We start from the raw sequence: 18,498 nt of genomic DNA, 5'->3' as shown, positions 1-18,498 counted from the left end.
CCACCACCTCTACCACCTCCTCCACCTCCACCACCACCACCGCCTCCACCACCGCCTCCACCACCTCCACCACCTCCTCCACCACCACCACTACCAGCAGCACCATAGAACCACTTTGCCTTCCTTGAGAAGAAACCGCAGATACCCTTTTAGGCAAGGTGTGCTGATTGAGATACTGGTGCCTTGTCTTCATGACACTTGAAGTCTGTGATCACCTTGCTACTGTTTTCGACTTTGTTCTCTTTTGTGATGAAATATGTTTGCTGGAAAATTCACAGATCTGTAGCTCTTTGGTCCTATCATATGAGCCTGTTAAAATTCAAATATCTTCTGATTCACTGAAATATGTTTTTATATCTGTCTTTACTGCTAATTGTATACTCGCTAATACTGCACTCCTTAATCCCAAGAGGCTGTTGAGTATTTGATGTGGCCAGCCTCAATTGAAATTTAATATGTGGGTAAAATATAGAGCATATCTTAGACTTAGTGCAAAAATATGAATATGAAATATATCCTGGAGATTTTTATATCAATTATCTTTTGAGTTGTATTTTTAGAGATGCTAGGCTAAATATCAATTTTTAAATTTCACTATTACCTTTGACTTTTTTTTTACTGTGGCTATCAGATCATTTTAAACTACATTATAACTAATATTGATTTTTTTTTAATTGGGCAGAGCAAATTTAGGTGTCAAGTCATTTCATGTCAAAGCAATACCTGTTTCATAGTAATTACTGTTTCATAGTAATATTTGTTTAACTAAACTATTAAGCAGAAATAAAAGGGTGAAACTTTATGATGGTTATAATTTTATTTTGTCTATTATTATTATTGGTGTGGGTGTCTGAGAGAGCAAGGTTGAGGCATGGGTGTAGAGGTCAGTTGACAACTTTGATTCTTTGTGTCAGTTCAGGGAATCAAGCTTGTGTTGTCAGGCTGGTAAAGCAAGCATGTCTACCTCCTGAGACATATCATCAGCCCTACAGTGATTTTTAACTACTGACAATGGCACTGTCAATTTAGAAAATGATATGGCAAGATGGGATAGGTTAGGTCTAGAAATCCTAAGATACTTATTAGTTGTCTTTGGTGTTTGGTGTCTGAACATGTATAGGAAGAGATGCAGACTCTGACTGTAGCTATGTTAGTATGCTATATTTAGATATACCTGCATGGTTTGCCTATTTTGTTACCCATGATTTTATTGCTCCATACCATGTTGGGTCAAGAAAGACCCGTATCCTGAATGGTTTTCCTTGCATTTAGCCGTAGTTCTTAGACTTTAGTATGTTTTAAAATCACATTAATATGTAAGCTTTGTTGTATGTGCCTCCAGTCCCTTTCTCAGAAATTTTAGTTCAGCAGGGGGAGAGCCTCAGAATCTAGAGTTCACCCCCAGAACAGCTCAGTGCAGTGGCTTTGCAACAACACTGGGGAATACTGCTGTATAATGTGTAATCTGGAAACGTCCAGAAAGTCTGTATAGGAGAGGCAGTTCACTCAGTGATATTTGTTGTTGTTATAAAGAACTAAAGTCGATTATAGTTTACTGATCAAAATTAATCAAAAATGTTATAGCAAAGCAATCAGTCAATAGAAACATAATCAAAGACCGCCTATAGAAAGGAAAAATTTGCAAACCATATAGCTATAATGGTCAAAGAATTCAATAACAAAAATGTCTGATTTTAAAATGGAGAAAGGTTTGAATGGACCATTTTCTAACAAAAATAAACAAATTGTCAGCAAAACTACAGAAAGATGCTCATCATTGCTGATAATTAGGGGAATGCAAACTGAAACCATCGGAGCTGTAGGCTAGTGCTGGCGAAAAGTGGTGCTGAAGGGCAAGGATGTGAAAAGCTTGGGACCAGATGTGCTGCTGGAGATGGTTTCAGTGCAGACACTGGACCTGTAGAAACTGTTGTAGATGATTCAAAAAGAAAAGAAAAGTAAAGACTTCCATAAGAGTTAGCTATCCCACTTCTGATTATAAATCGTACTTACACAATAGAAGGGTCTTGAGGAGAGGTGTGTGATGCATATGTTCATTGCATCAGTATTCATCGTAGCTAAGTGTGGGAGTAACCTGGCAGTGGCACATGAATATATGCAATGGACTGTTATTCAGTTTTGAAGGAGAGGGGAGATTGGACTCTATCATGCTACAGGGCACTGTGCAACGTGAAAGAAGCCAGTCGCGAAACCCAAATACTGGTTACACTTACAACGAGATATCTAAAGCAGTCAGAGTCACAATCAGAAAGTTCAATGGCGATTGGCAGGGGCAGACAGGGGTTGATGGTGAGTTACCAAGTCAGTGGGGATGAGGTTTCAGTCGTGCAAGAGAAAAACATGTTAGAGATCTGTTGTGTCACAGTGTCCTTGCGGTATACTGTCCTGTACCTGTAAAAAATAAAGAAGAGATATCTCATCCCACAAAGATGTGAATTTGGTCCCAGGACCCACATAAAACGTCAGGAATGGTGGCACATATTTATAGTCCCAGCTTTGGGGAGGGAGAGACTAGGGGTTCACTTGTCATTCTCAGGTCTCAGTGAGAAATCCTGCCTCACAAAACAAGGTGGACAGCTCCTGACACACACACGCACATACACACATACACATTAGTGAACACATACCTGCAAGTACACACCCCAAAACTGAGATTAAAAACTGTTTTACTCTAATAAAAAAAATAATCAAAAAGTACTAATTCCCTTAACAGTTCATGATAAAGCAAACTCAATGAAAGAGTATAATGATTTCATTTTTGAGCATTTTTATGGTAATTTTTGTTGGGAGTATTAAGGGAATGTACCTTTGGAGTGCGTGTGTGTGTGTGTGTGTGTGTGTGTGTGCGTGTGTGTGTGTGTGTGTAGGGCAGAGAGCGTGAATGTGTAGTCATTCTAAGAATACACAGAACAACCTTACCTTGAGTGTTATTCCTGCAGCAACTTGTCTCGATACCTGGATACCCTCCATGAGGAAGAGAAAAGAGAGAGAGGTATCAATGGTTTGCTGTCATTTCAGATACTGGGAAGAGTTCGTTCTTTCTTCTTATTCCAGTACCTGATTTAAATACTCAATACCATTCTCTTAAAACATTTTTAAAGGGGAACAATCAACAACTCAAAATAAACAAAAACATTCCTATGATTTTAAGGGTGCTGGCCACCACACTGTCCTAATTATAGTGATCAGTTGACCTGAAGGGCATCCAGAAGTGTTAGCACACATACTGAATGCGTACTAGGCAGCCAGAGGCCCTTTCTTTCTCAGGAACTCTCAGGAAAGTTGAACCACTGCTGGGCAGCTGGTGAGCTTTGCCTCTGGGGCTGGCCTGCCTCCATGAGGTGAGGCAAAGACATAGAGAACTCTCCTCAAGAAATGAACATACACTGCTGGCCCGATGTCTCTATCACCCCTAACACCCCTGCTTCTGACCTCTTAGAATACAGTTCTGTCCCATTGGTCTTTGGGGAAGGGGTCATATTTTGTCTGTTTTTGTTTTTGCAACACTAATTTATTTCTTTAAGAACTCGAGTATGAAATGATTCAAGTGTAATAAAGAGGCATAAGAGGATAATACTCACCAGGTGTCTTAAGCAACGAGGATATTCCACGTACAACTGAAAGCACTCTGCATCCCTCTCAAGCCATATCCTGCACCCTCCCTACAAAGCAGCATATGCACTCCATTGGAGTGTATAATTTTATATTTTATGTATCAGTTAAAATAAATATAACTTAAAGTTAAGTAGAAGAGGGTAATAAGCCTGGACCAGTAGGAAAGCTCAGTAGGTTGTGGTTCTTGCTACCCACATAACAACCTGAGTTAGATCTACAGAACCCACATGGTACAAGTAGAACATTTATCCTCAGTGTCCTCTGTTATTTTTATGTGAACACCATGGCATGTGCATTCATACACATACACACACACACACACACACACACACACACACACAATATATGTCTTTATAAAAATTGTGATTTTTAACATTTTAACATGTACTGTTGGTGCAAGTCCATATTCTGAATTCTGGCCTCATGACAGCTAGACCCATTTATTTGATGGTGTTTGTTTCTTTTCAAACAACTGTATGTTTTATAGAAAAGATGTGTACTAAAGACTTTGAAGCATATCTTTAAAAATAAATCATATGATATTGGCATATGTCGATGATATAGAGTATTATTTCATTATTTTAAGCTTTGTATAAATGACAACACATTTGATAGAGTCTTACGAATCCTGCCTTTAAAGCCATCATCAAATGCCTGTTCATTTCCTAAGCTTCATTTGGGATATTCTCTCTAGTGATGTTCAGCTGAACCATTTTTGACACCATCATTTGACATTATTGTAGAATAGTATTTGGTCCCTATAATGCAACTAGATCTGAGATACATTGAAAATATTTTTTTTTCAAATTAATGTACAGTTGCAATGTAGTTTATAACTGTTCAATGTATTTCTTTTATTTCAGGTTTAATATAACATATCCTATCATGCTTTTTCTCTGCCCCTTCTCAAATCATCAGCAGTAGAAAAGAGAAGAAAACATGTCAGGACACAAATGGTAAGGGATTTGTTGCTTTTTTCTACGTTGGATGATGCTAAATGCAAACTGCATAGTATGTGCTCAGTAAATGTGGATGAAGTGGGTCAAGTGACGTTAACAGAAAATAGCCAGCTATCCACTTTCCAGTGTTAGTATACCTTGTTTCAATATCTTTGCCAAATGTGGAATAAAAAGCAAGTAACAAAAGTATTATATTCATGTCATTTGTATTTGCTAAGAAACTTACATGGGTGTAAACATTCTCCTAAGAATCTAAGGATAATTTTCTTACCACCATTTCATATAAGCTAATAGCTTGGTACATTTTTGATACTATCTTGTTTATAACTTCCACTATTGGAGGCAACGTGTATTGTTATGTAGGGTGGCTAAAGAATGGTTGTCCAATCATGCACTATCCAGTTACATTAAAATGTAGACACTATATCACTTGTGGACATTCAGAAGTCAATCACAGTTGGACATGGTATTCATGTTGGCTCTATAATGTGTATACCTACAAGAAATCTAAGCAGCATATGAGCCTCTTAGAAGTCCTTTAATTGGTATGTCTTAGTTTAGTGAACCTGTGACCCACCAAACAACTTGAATGCTATTAAGTTTCACCTCTTTAATTTGATTTGTGTCATGAAAAACCAATAAGTAGTTTTATTTTCATCTGTTAAAATAGCTATACAAAATATGCTTTTTTAATTCTTCCTTTCTTACCAAGAAAAATATCAGGGTCAATGTCCTCTATACCATCATATGTTAACCTTTGAAAGAATTTTTTATATTTCAAAATATAGTAAGTTTTACAAAATTATTTAACAAATGGATCTGGTACTTTATATCCTTGCATTTTATTGGACATCTATCCAGAAGTTGCCAGATAGTTTTATTACAGTCCATTCATCTTGCTGCATATGTCCATGCACTAGGCTCCATCTCCTCACCCTCACAGTGACTGCCATGTCCTGGCATGCTCAGTGCTTAGCCATTCGGAAACTGGAATGTCCCAAGATGTAGAAAAGCCCTTTCAGTACTCTGCTTTGTGGCTTGTTGAAGATACATTGCAAGATCTGGTTTTTTCATTCTGTGTTACTTTGAGCAAGATCCTTAACATTTCGAAACCTGAGGTCCCCATTTGTTAGATGATGCGTGTTTGCTAGATTTCTACAGCACCACCATCTTTTCTACTCCAAATGGAACTTTTTTCCTGTGGATCTATGATCATTGACAAAAAGAAAAAAGAAAAAAAGAAAGAAAGATCCAATATAAAGTCCATCCACTACCTCATTTTTTAGAATCTCGTTCCCTGAAATAATCTTCTATTTGAGCTAGATCCTTCCAATCTTTTAATTATGTACATAATGCAGAAATGTCACCTTTTATATACATGGTATAAATGTTTAGTCTTATTTTCTCTAATAAGGAACAAAAATAAATCTCTTCGCTAATGAAGAAAGATAAGAAATAAAGCTTAGCACACTCATATGATCCTACCTCTCTCACCGAAGATAAGTTTTATTAAGGACGTCATCAGACAGGTTTTTCTGATGTTTTAAGACCGAACATGTGGATTGACATTGTAAGTAAACATAATAAACTTACAAAGAATGAGTATAAATCATGTTTGAGATACAGGCATTTTGCTACAATATTATAGAGCAGCTCCTACTTTGGAACATCAGCTTGGCACATCTAATGTGGTGATGGGTGAGAGTCAGGAGAGGACGGATTTTAGGGATCCTGTGTGGGACTTTGTAGCTGGACTAAACCCAATAGGATGCAGACAGCAAGGAGGAGGGATATAGCAGCAACAGCAAACCTTCTATCCAGTATTCGGGATACTCTGATCACTTTAATGGAATCTGTTGTCATTCCCAATTGTCATTCTAATTCTTCTTTACATATTTTTTATTTGATTTTTATTAAGGTCTTTCTAAGAAATGGCTTTCTATCTATATTTTCAACATTTATGCTGAAGAATTTATTTTTTAACACCCAGAGATCTGTAACAGATTATAGAATTTAATTTTTTGACTCTGTTTTTCTAAGGACAATTAATGGTAAGTCTACACTCTTAAGAAAGTTGGAAGTGCGCAATCGGTATCGTTAACTACAGATCCAGGGGTAGCCGATCTCCAGAACTTACTCATTCAGCATAACTGAAACCTTCTGACTTGATTAGCCATTCTCCACGTTTCCCTTCCCCCGACTCAGCCACCATCCTTCTCTCTGACTTCCAGCCTGACAGTTTCAGATGCCTCTGTAACAGATTTTAGACATGCTATTTTTCAGCCCCTTATCTGCTCTTCTGCTGTCACCCCGCTGCGGCATAATGGAGGTGTGGAGAGATGTGCTGCTGTCTGTCCTTATCTCTGACTTACTGAGCTGCCTGAACTAGTTAGCTGGCTGCCTAGGCATCACTTTTTCCACCCCCAGAATGAGTATGTCCAAACTAAAATATACATGTATGTTCTTGTTGATATTCAGTGTCTTGATTTTTTCTTAAAAATTCTTTTTTGGGGAGGCTTATTCTGTAGAATAATTTTTAATAACAGAATTAGTTTTATTAATAATTTATTTTTTATTCATTTTACATCCGGATCACAGCCCCCTCCCTCCTTTCCTCAATTCTACCCTTATAAATCCCTCCCAATATTGCCCTTTCCCCTTCTCTTCAGAGAAGGGGGAGCCCCCCTTGGGTCCGACTCCTGCCTGGGACAGCTATCCCAGGGAGGTCCTCTCCCACTGAGGCCCAAGCAGACAGTCTAGGTAGGGTGAAGGGGATCTAATGGCAGGGAACAGAGACCAAGACAGCCCATGCTCCATGTATTAGAGGTTCCACATGAAGACTAAGCTGCACATCTGTTACAAATGTGTAGGGGCCTAGGTCCAGCCTGATTGCTCTCTAGTTGGTGGCCCAGTCTCTGTGAGCCCCCATGGGCTCAGGTTAGTTGGCTCTGTAGGTCTTCTTGTAGTGTCCTTGACCTCTCTAGCTTGCTCAGTTCTGTCCCCCACTCTTTCACAAGACACTTGAGCTCAACCTGATGTTTGACTGTGGGTCTCTGAATCTACCTCCATCCACTGCTGGATGAAGCCTCTCAGGAGACAGTTATGCTAGGCTCCTGTCTACAAGCCTAGCAGAGTATCATAAATAGTGTCTGGGGTTGGCTCTCTCACATGGGATGGGACTCAAGTTGGGACAGTCACTGGTTGGCTGTTTCCTCAGCTTCTACTCCAAATTTAATATTTAATAAAATTAAATATTTAAAATCTTTAAATATTCTGAATCTGATGCAGAATTTTCTAACTCTAACTTTTAAAATTGTGGAGTGAGTTAGAACTCACTGATTTTCATGGCATAATAACCCCATGAGAGAGCATTTGTATGTTTATCAGTAATGTAAATGTACATTAGAATACTGTGTGTAGCTAAAATACTTTGTAGTGTGATAGCTCAATCCTTGAAAGTCCTTTGAAAGCCATGAGTAACATAGTTCTCTACTGTTCTTAGCAGTTATTCCTGGGAGTTGCAGGACCGGTTTGCTCAAGATAAGTCAGTTGTTAATAAGATGCAACAGAAATATTGGGAAACGAAGCAGGCCTTTATCAAAGCCACGGGGAAGAAGGAAGATGAGCATGTGGTTGCTTCTGATGCAGACCTGGATGCCAAGCTAGAGGTAAGTTCTTCAGAGCTCTTAGGCCCCCAAGGCACCTGGCAAGAGGCAAGACCTTCATGAGGAACACCTAGGGTCAGGTCAGGTCAATACTAGCATATTTTCTAATCTACAAACTTTCCCCTGCATGTCTCTCTTAATGTATTGTGTTTTCAAACACTACGTTGGAATGCATGAAATATCATAAATTAAAGAAAGTGTTTGTTGAAATACTAAGCACAAACATTGCATCTCAGAAACCACAGCTGAACACTCAAGCCAGGCAAATGTTTAGTTAACAGCAGACAAAAAGACCTGTAAAGTAGATTGTAGAAATACTGCTACTAGGCCATGGAAAATTCTGGAATGAATTAACTAAGCAGATATTTAATTAATCTGTGTAGCAAATGTTTTAATAGCGGGTTGATTCCTGGGTTAGTATAATGAATAAAAGGCCTGCTGCATCATTGTCTTGCTGAACATTTTTGTTTTTAGTTTTCATTACATTTTGAAAGCAAACATCAGTTCTGTGAGTGACAGGGCACTGAGAAAAATAATGTGTTCCATGGATGATAGTCTACAGGATCTCTAAGTTTACTACAGCAGCTAAAGTTAATGAGCTGACCATTAATGAGGCTGCAATTAAGAGCTCAAGATTTCCAAGCCTTTTCAAGAATCTTGAAACATTAGCAAAGGGCTAAGAGCACATACAGAGTCGCTGTCAATTATACAGGACAGTAGTTTGTGTGGAAGAGGGATACAGGACGGTAGTTTGTGTGGAAGAGGGATATGACTCTACGAATCTGAGGGCAGAGGCAGATCCAGGCAGGGCTTTCTAAGGTTTGTTATGAGAGATGGGCTGGCCTTGAGACTGTAGATGCCCTGCCCTGCACGGCTACTGTTGCCTTCTGTAACAAGAATTTGTACTTGTTCCAGCTACTATAGGGGTTAAATTAGATAGGATTCCAGTAATGGATAGTATTGACTGAGTGCTTGTTATGTCTTCACAGCCTACTTCCTGAAAGCTCCTGACACACCTGACCTCTGTCTCCTTCCCCTTGGGTTATTTTTCCCTTCCCTCCCCTTCCCTTCCCTTCCCTCCCCTCCCCTCCCCTCCCCTTCCCTTCCCTTCCCTTCCCTCCCCTTCCCTTCCCTTCCATTCTTTCTTCTTTCCTCTTCTTTTTCCTTTTCTCTTTTCTCCCATTCTTACACTACTCACACCGCATTCCAGACACTAAGGCCTTTTCTCCAATCTCTCGGTATAACCAGCTAGTTCAGGCTTGTCAAAACCATTTCTGTGGTCTGCCTGAACACTTTGCCCTGTATCTTTCCTTGACTGGTTTGATCTCATGGTTCTCACATCCTAAAGGTAAAGTCCCTGGCTGTCTACCCACAGACCGGCTGCTCACTGCCATGTGGCCTCGCTTCCTTTGGTATAGACTACTCATTTCTGCACCAGAAATCCCTCTGGTAGGTAATGCACTATGAGGCAGGCTAAGTCCTCTGACGTACAGTCTATGGATAAAACCCCAGGTGTGCATTTGTTTGCCTGCCTCCTCACCACCACGAGGTCAAATTCCATGTTAGCTCTTACTCACCACCATGTCCCCAGCCTGTCCCAGGCACAGTTTTAAACTGAATGACTATGTAAATAGTCACTATATATTTGTACAAACAGTCTTGGTTCTCAGCCATTTCTCTTCTACCACTGGAAATTGTGACATAGAAGCCGATGGGGCGCTGCTTCCAGAGAGATTCACTGTAGAACAGGGTAGAAAAAGGAAATGTCTTTTCTGATAGTTGTATTGTAAATACAGTTTAAGCCATTCTAAGCTGAACCTGCTTCTTACATCTCACTTTACTATTTTTTTTAAACAATCTAGTAAATACAAACATTTAACCAAAAAGCAATTTAAGTTTGTCATAGTGGTAGCCCTATAATCCTAGGAGGTTGAAGCAGGAGGAGTGCCTGTTTGGGCAATTTATTTATCTGGAGATCCTTGCAGCAGCATTTTTATTAATGTACGTATGCTTTCATCTAAGTATGTACTGCCATAGACTATGCATTCAGCGTATCTGGACTTAGTGTTTTGTCCACCCAAGGGATTTCTGTTGCAAGAATGTTAATATAGGTAGAGAGTTTCATAAAATGGGTCGACCAGTAGGACATGAGAATTGTATACAAACTATTATAGAGTATTCTTACACTGTATGACCTGCAAAAGGCTAATTTACTCTGCTACCCAGAAAATAAATCCCCATACCAAGCTTGATTAATAGTTAAGATTAGGGGCTAGGGAAATGTTTGGTGTGCAAGCACATAGACCTGAGTTTGGATCTCCAGCACTCATGTAAATAAAGACATGGCAGTGAGTGTGTATGTGTGTGTGTGTGTGTGTGTGTGTGTGTGTGTGCGTGTGTGTGTGTGCATGTTCATGTACAACAGTTAAATCCTGGGGCTTGCTGGCCAGCTAGTCATTGAGAGGGGACATTGTCTCATACGATAAAGGTGTGAGCCATTGTGTGGTTCAGTGAGTAGAAGCACTTGTTGTACAGGCCTGACAACTGAAGTGTGATTCCCCAGCTGCACAAGGGGAGAATTGATTTCTGAAAGTTATCTTCTGATCTCTACCTGCACGGTATGGTACATCTCACACACACACACACATACACACACACACACACACACACACACACACACACACATACCATATATACACAATATTGACAAATTAAATAAGATTTAAAAATAGGGTGGTTTACTATAAAAGGGGATAAACAACATTGACCTCTAGTCTCCTTATATACACATGCAAATACCAAATACATTGAGAAGTTAATATGTAAATATGCTCAGCTTTTTAATAGCTGCCAGGGCACAGTGGACTGTTTCGAAGATGGCATTGTTTGCTTTGAGTGCTGTTCACAAGCAAATTCAATTGCCCAAGCTCATATAATGAAACATTCTAAAGCTGTGCATTTTATCGCACCTAACCAATACCTTTATTTTTAAGAGATCAGCAGTAACAATGGACCACATCATCACTCCTGTGTTCAAAAGTTAGAATTAAAACATCTCTGTTCTTCCTCAGGTGGTGTGTGGCCCCAAACACTACTATCAGGCGTTAGCAAAGGCACAAACTCTGGTATATTCTGATTTAAGAAAAAAAAAATTTAATTGGGAAAGACTTTTTTTTTTCTAAACAGGTTGAGGATGTAGTTTAATAAATAAGTAAATTTGCTTCTTCATTAATTTGGCCATATGTTTTATGAAAAGTTTATCTGTTTTCACTCAAATACTGAAGTACTTTTATGATACCAAGGCATGTTTGGTTATGTTTGCATGGCCAGTAAACTACAAGAGGAGGAAAAGCCTTGGCTTGCCTAGCCTAATTGAGCAGCTCCACAGAGGCAAGATGTTGGTCAGCTTTTGTAGTTGATATGTGCCTTGGTCTCCGAGTTCATGGACAGGAGTTTGAGAAAGTATGAAGTCTATCAAATTAGTCAGCTTTCTGTTATTGCGGCAGCCATTGGAGTTACAAGGAGAAAATGGTTTGTTTTTTGTTTAGGGTCACTCAGACCCATTACTTTTAGTGGTATGATAAGGTAGCTGACTGTGACAGAAGTGCCTGGCAGAAGAAACTTGTTTACTATATAACAGCCTAGAAATAGAGAGAAGGCTGGACTCCTAATACCTCTTCAAGGATATGTCCTCTGTGAGCGCACTTCCTTCCACGAGGCTTTCTGCTCCTTAGAGGTCCTGCCACTTCCTACAGGCAGACAACTCGGCTTGAGCATGGGGCTCAGAGAAGACATTTGCTCTCCAAACCAAAACATCTCTTCTATTTTTCAAGAGCGCTCTCAGTTTCTGAGGGAAAGAACAGGATTACACTATCAGTGGGGCTTCCCTAAAGGAACACAGCTGACAGAATGAGTGTATATTTAAAAAGCGGGGATTTACTAGAGTGGCTTACAGTTATTTATCTAGCTGTGGTCTGGCTAGTTTAACAGTGGCTGTCTCTCAAAGGAAAGATCAACAGTCCAGTCAGTCGTTCAGCCCACAAGGCTGTCTACCTCCGCTGATCTTCAGTCTACCTTAGAATCATCATGAAGAAATAGGTTTGACACCAGCAAAGGAATGTAGAATAGATGAAGTTGCTTGTGAATGTGAGGGCAAACAGGGAAAAGCAAAAATTTTCTTCTCCTGTGTCTTTTTATGCCCAGGTTTAGGGTGTTCAACTCAAATGATTTAGTTAAGAATGTTCCTCACAGGTGTGTCCAGCAGCTTGGAGTTTAGTTGATCCCAGATGTAGTCAAGTGGACAACCCAGATTACCTATCACAATGACCGTGAGCTCACGTTTAGTTAGATTCTTTTCTGGATAGTTCTCCTGCCTTCTCCCCGGTTTTCTTCATCATGGTCAATAGTCCAGCAGGAGGTTGTCTCGCTGTGTATTTTATTGTTGGGAAATAGGTGGTGATGTTTGTTCTTACCCTGGTACCATTTGAACAGATGTCTTCTTAATAGACAACATTTGGCCAGTTGATTTTGTTTGCTTTACCTAGTTGCCTACATATATGGTAAAAGACATTGAGTTCATTAACGTAAATTCATGTCATCACTTAAATATGCAAGGCAGGTTAAAGCCTGCAGGGCAGCCATTTTTTACAAAAGAGAATAAGTGTTGAAGATAACAAATTAGGTTAGAATGAATTTTGGATCTCTGGTATACCAAAGCCCTCTAGTTGGGCCCTTCTCTGAAGTTTTATTTTTCATCTGTTATTTCAAGAGTCTGGGGGGTGGAGAACTATTCTGTAGAACTTATTGTAGATCAATGAGACGAGCAGTTTCAGTGAGGACAGATCTAAGGGCATTCATTGATCACTGGCTGTATGCTTCAGTATGTGTGACACCAAATGCACTGAGACATTTGTGTCTTTCAGCAGGAAAATGGAGTGTGGTGCTTTTGTTCTTACTTGCCTTTCTACTCACTGGCTCATGTATCTTTCTTGCACTGTTGTCTATCTCACAGCACTGTATTGTGTTTCCTTGCAGCTGTTTCACTCAATTCAGAGAACCTGTTTGGACTTGTCTAAAGCAATTGTGCTCTATCAAAAGAGAATATGTTGTAAGTATGGTTTAAGTCTGCTATTGAACCCGTAGTGAGGAGGAGGCAGGATATTTGGCCCTGCATATCATTTAATAAGCTCAGGAACTGCACAGGGGGTGCGTCTTTGTTATTGGGATGGGAAGAAGTCTCTGCTAGTTTTACCATTGATTTACTGAGGCTCTTCTCAAAGCAAGTATCAGACTAGGAGGATGTTTTCTTTCTTTCCTTTTTTTTACTGAATCATCCATGAATGCAGACATGTTTTTCATTTGCTCAATTATAAACATTCTTTGAACTTTATATCTTGGGATTTTTGATTAAGGGTTGATTTTTATTTGATTGGTTATTTTATTTTTGGTTTTTATTTTTTTTGCTTGTTTTTATTTTTTTCTTTAAATGACAAGTATGGAGAGGAGGCACAATTAGCTAATTCACTGAGTATATTTTGTTACCAGAACTTCCTCATGAACATTTCTTATGTTATCTTATAATATATGGGTTGAAATTATGTCCCCGTAATGAGGCTGGAGAGATGACTCGGCGGTAAAAAGCATGTGGTTCTCCCAGAGGCTCTGGCCTGAGTTCGGTTCTCAGCACTCACACTTGGCAGCCCAAAGACACATGTAACTCCGGCTACAGCGGATACAGCACCTTTTGGAGCACTTTTCTCTAGGGCACCATGCAGTGGTCTTCAGATTGTAGCAGCAGGGGCTGGCTATTGGTTTGTGGGCGAGCCATGTCATCACGGTTGGGAAGAGGAGGAAGAGTTCTCTGCAGCTTAATCAAGACCCCAATGTTGATGTTGGACTAGAAATAGGAACGTCAGTGTGCCAAGTGTTGCTATGAGGCTGCCATAGAAAGAAATGTGGTAAATCTCTATGAACAGACATGGGTTGGTTTTAAAGGTAACATTCTAAATGAAAGAAAGCAAGCAAAACTGCATAGACCATGCCATCTTTCATGTAGAAAAAGAGAGATTGATAAAATATAAATAGGGAGAAAGAAGGACATGCAAAAATATATAAAAAGTATGTACATTGTGCTGAAAAAATTCAAGAAAGATAAACCACAAGTGAAAAGAATAAGATCCCAGTTGAACAGTGGTGGAGAGTGCTTGAGAAGAGAGACAAGGGGAGGGAGAAGAGGGGGTGTAGGTTTACCTCAAAAAGTGCACAGTAAGTCTGACTCTTAAAACCATAGTGCATTTTCCACACTCACAAAATACCTAAACCAGGACACCAGGATGGGGGCAGATAGAGTGGAATACAGTCAGTCACTGATTGGCTGAATTGTACTGCAGATAACATCACTGAGCTGGTGAGATGAGAGAGGAGAGAACTAACTTCATTAATGCAGAGGACAGTGTTTTAGGAGGACAAGAAAGCTAAACACAAAAAATGGGAGCAGATAATACATTTATTGATCCTAAGTAAAATGAGTGAGCATTCTAAAGCTACTTTATAGAAGGCTAAACAACTAAGTGTGGTATAGTTGAGCGTCTGCTTAAAAGGCAGCCGCAGATCAGGGAAGAAGGCGCAACCATGCCTTGTATTGGAACCTGGTCAAAAGAATGACCCATGATGAACAATGCCTTGGGGAACTCTGAGAGGCTCCAAGAAAAAAAGCAAAGGGCCTTTTACCTCAGGTGCTTTTTGTTCCTTGGATTGTTCTGGGATATGATTTTGTACCTCCATGACAAATATTTAAATTCAAGTTATAAGACATGTTTATTCTTGTTGGATAACATAGCTGTAGAACCCAATCTGGTTAGTGTAGCCTAAACCTGGATATGGCCCTCTGCCTTACTTTTGTGCTTTCCCAGACATAATCTATAGCACATGCCAGGCAATTGTTTCAGTTGGTCTGTCCTGAGAAAGTTCTGGAAAGGGGCTGCTCTGTTAACCTTTACTATGTGCTGGCTGGAGTTTATTTACATGTTTTTCTGATCATGTTTTTCTGATTGTGTTTTTCTGATCTTAAACAACCTTCCTTGGATCATTGCTTTCCTTGTTACATTCATGTATAAAAGTACAGTGAAGCAGATGCAAGATTATCTACAGCCTCGGGCTGTAGTACATCCCATTCTTTCAGGTCCTTATATCCCAGGTCTAGTAGACAAGATCTGTGCAGGTCAGCCGAAAGTCAACAGGATCTGATGAAGTCATTGCTATTAACCTATGCAGACAAACACACACAAAAGGAACTCAAATAAGTATGTAGGCCCTGGTTGTTGCATTGCCACTTTCCTGTCCTGAAACATCTGGAAGGACCAAGAGCCCATGGCACTCAGTGTTCCTCCTGCTGTGTTTTCTAAATACCCTTTTCCACACCTTTGGGGAAGTGACTGATTTCAGGCCCAGTACAGGAAAATCGAAGTCTGGAATGCCTTGCAGGGCCACAACCTAAGAAGGCCCTTGAGAAAGGATGGGGACTTAAAGGACTCAGAAGCAAGCCGACACAATTTGATCAATAAAGTAATGATAAACTGTAAACCATAAGGATTGTATCCATATGGAGATAGATGCACAGGTGGACAGAAGGATGAGTACCTGCCATGGTGTAAGCTGAAAGATAAAATAAGTCCTTCCTTCCTTGTGTGGGTTGTGTTGCTGTGATAAATAGTATGACCAAAAGCAACTTGGAAAAGAAAGGTTTAGTTCATCTTATAACTGATAGTCATGAAGTGAAGTCAGGGCACAGACCTGGAGGTGGGAGCTGAAGCAGACACTGGGGAGAAATGCTGGTTACCTCCCTGCTCTTTTCTCCAGCTTCTGCTCTGCCAGCTTCTTTGTAGAACCCAGGACCACCTGCCCAAGGGCGGTACCACTTCCACATTCATGTGGGCTTGACCCTTCCACATTAATCATTAATCACAGAAATGCTCCCAGGCCAGTTTAATGGAGGCAACTTCTTAACTGAGGTTCCCTCTTACAACTCAGGGATGTTATCATGAAATATAATGTATATTGGGGGGGGTATATCTGGTGGGCCCATGCCAAGGTGTACCCTTGAGAAATCACACCATGCAACAGATCTGGTATAATGGGGTTTTTGGGGGGAAGTAGGATGTGAGGATCTAGAGAAGGGGTAGAGAGGCAGATATGTCAACAGGCAGACAGATAGGAGCAGAACCCTGAGGGCGGAGAAGAGGATGGGGCACAGAGGACAGAAACAGGGAGAGAGAGAAGCTGTCAAGGGGAACACATAGGAACAGAGAGAGCTAGAGTGGGTGGCAGCCCTTTTAAATGCTGCCTACCAGGTGGCAGAAGGTGATGGCATAAGCCATTGCTAGGTCCCTGGGAGGAACTAGTGGAATCCCTGTAAGCTAACAGCTATTCTTAGAAAGCGTCAAAGTCTTAAAATGCTAGAGTCTGAGGAACTGTCAGAGATTGAAGGAAATGAAAGAGAATATCTCATTGCTATGTGTGATCCAAAGCTAAATTCTGGAACAGAAAAAAAAAAAAACAATAATGGAAAATCTGGTAAAAATTCAAGTAACACTACTTTAGTTGAAAAGATTGTTTATATGTTAATTTTCTAGTTTTGAACCTTGAGCCATAGCAATATTTAAAAAAGAGGAGAAGAAGCCAGGGAAGGTATATTCTGAATACTGTGTCCTTTAATTCTACCATTATTTTAAAAGAGATTTAACTAATTTTAGATTAGATCATACTGCCACTTGCTCTAGAATACTATGATAAATTTATCACGGTTGGTAAAGTAGGAACAGTCTAGCCCCAGCTCATCCCTTGGACCCATTTGCTTTGCCTCCCCAGCTCTAAGAGGTCTTTTGCACTCTGTTTCTACTGCTTGGAATGTCTGCCCTAATAGTACTAAGAATACCTCCCTCAGAACTCAGCTGCTGCCGGAGCCTTCCCTGACTACCCACTCTGAAGCAGTCTCTGTCCTACTCAATTTCTCTGCCATTTTTCCTCTTGTGTCTTGTGTCTGTGATTATGTGTGCTTCATTTTCTATCTCCTGCCACTTGAATGTGAACTTAGGAAGGGTGGGGACAACCTATGTCTTCTTCATCACTCCTGGATTAGCTGTAAACCGACCAAGGGTTGGTTAAGACTGTTAAAGAAATTGGTTTCCTAGCTCTTCAGTTGCTTTTTTTATCTTTAAAGGACACATCTGAAAATATAATCAGCAAGTAAATGTGAGTGGGTTTTTATGTAAAATCTTAAGACCTAGTTAATTGGAACCTTTGAATGAGTGGAGACTTTTAATTATCTAATATACGTGTTGCATGAGAATGACCATCATCAGCCTTGACTCGGATGGAGCTCAAGGTCTCTGCAAAGCGCTGCCAATTAATCAGAGGCAGCACATAAAACCGGACCTGTTTGCCACCAAGTTTAATCCTCTAGTGTGTGAAATGACCAAAAATTATCCCAGGATGCTTCAATCTACTTAGATTACTTAGGAAAGGTAGACGTCGCCCAGTGTGCATTGGTATTCTGGATTGGTCTCCTTTGACCTAAAGTTAAATGTGTTTGTTTGTATGTGACCTGAGTCTTTAAGGGTGTTTTTTGTTTTGTTTTGTTTTGTTTTTAAGTCACAATAGCCAGCTGCTTTTAGAAGCAAAAAATGGGAAGTTACTCTCCATAGAAAGCAAAAGGTTCTTGGTTGAATTGAAAGAATCTCATATTAGTCAATGAAGAGAAATACATATAGCATTGAAAAGGAAATCTTACTTTTTGACATTTTTTTAAACTACATGAAATATGGCATGGATATGAAACAAGCATTTAAAATGAAATACAGTATGCAGTAACAAAAAAAAATGTAGAAATTAAAGCTAGTGCAGTTTCACAAACTTTCAGTTAGTGCCACGAAGATGTGGTTGTCTGCTAGTCTGGGCAGAAAGAAGACTAAAGAAGGCAGAGTCTCATGGTACAGACAAACACAGGCCCAAGCTCACACACTCTGACAGCCACCCAACTGTGCCAAGGGCTAATTCATGAGCCCAAAGGGCGCTGCTGTCCAGAAAAAAAAAAATGAGACCGACCGTATCTCAGCCAGAAGAAGCCTTTATCTGGGCTTGGATCTGTGATGGTTCTGTGAACTTTATTTATTTGATTATTTTTGGTTGTTGCTGTTGATTGTGATAGCGGTTTGTTTGGTTTTGGTTTTGACTTTTTTTTT

The 18,498-nt window shown here is 39.9% G+C and overlaps 1 protein-coding gene across 5 annotated transcripts in view; it reads left to right on the top strand.

Annotated features, from left to right (window-relative positions):
* The window catches only part of Ica1 (islet cell autoantigen 1), a 144,344-nt gene that overhangs the window by 15,781 nt on the left and 110,065 nt on the right, over positions 1–18,498 (top strand). For 3 of the 5 annotated variants that reach the window (XM_031381170.1, XM_031381171.1, XM_031381175.1), the window contains exons 2-4: positions 4,500–4,592; positions 8,098–8,263; positions 13,295–13,367. In XM_031381170.1, coding sequence (XP_031237030.1) covers positions 4,576–4,592; positions 8,098–8,263; positions 13,295–13,367 — 256 coding nt within the window. In that variant the 5' untranslated portion in view covers positions 4,500–4,575. The remainder of the gene's footprint in view (positions 1–4,499; positions 4,593–8,097; positions 8,264–13,294; positions 13,368–18,498) is intronic. The other 2 variants (XM_031381173.1, XM_031381174.1) reach the window with 1 other exon arrangement.

The sequence above is a fragment of the Mastomys coucha genome, unplaced genomic scaffold (genome assembly GCF_008632895.1).
Source record: "Mastomys coucha isolate ucsf_1 unplaced genomic scaffold, UCSF_Mcou_1 pScaffold20, whole genome shotgun sequence".
NCBI lineage: Eukaryota > Metazoa > Chordata > Mammalia > Rodentia > Muridae > Mastomys > Mastomys coucha.
This window is presented reverse-complemented; position numbering and strand designations above follow the sequence as displayed.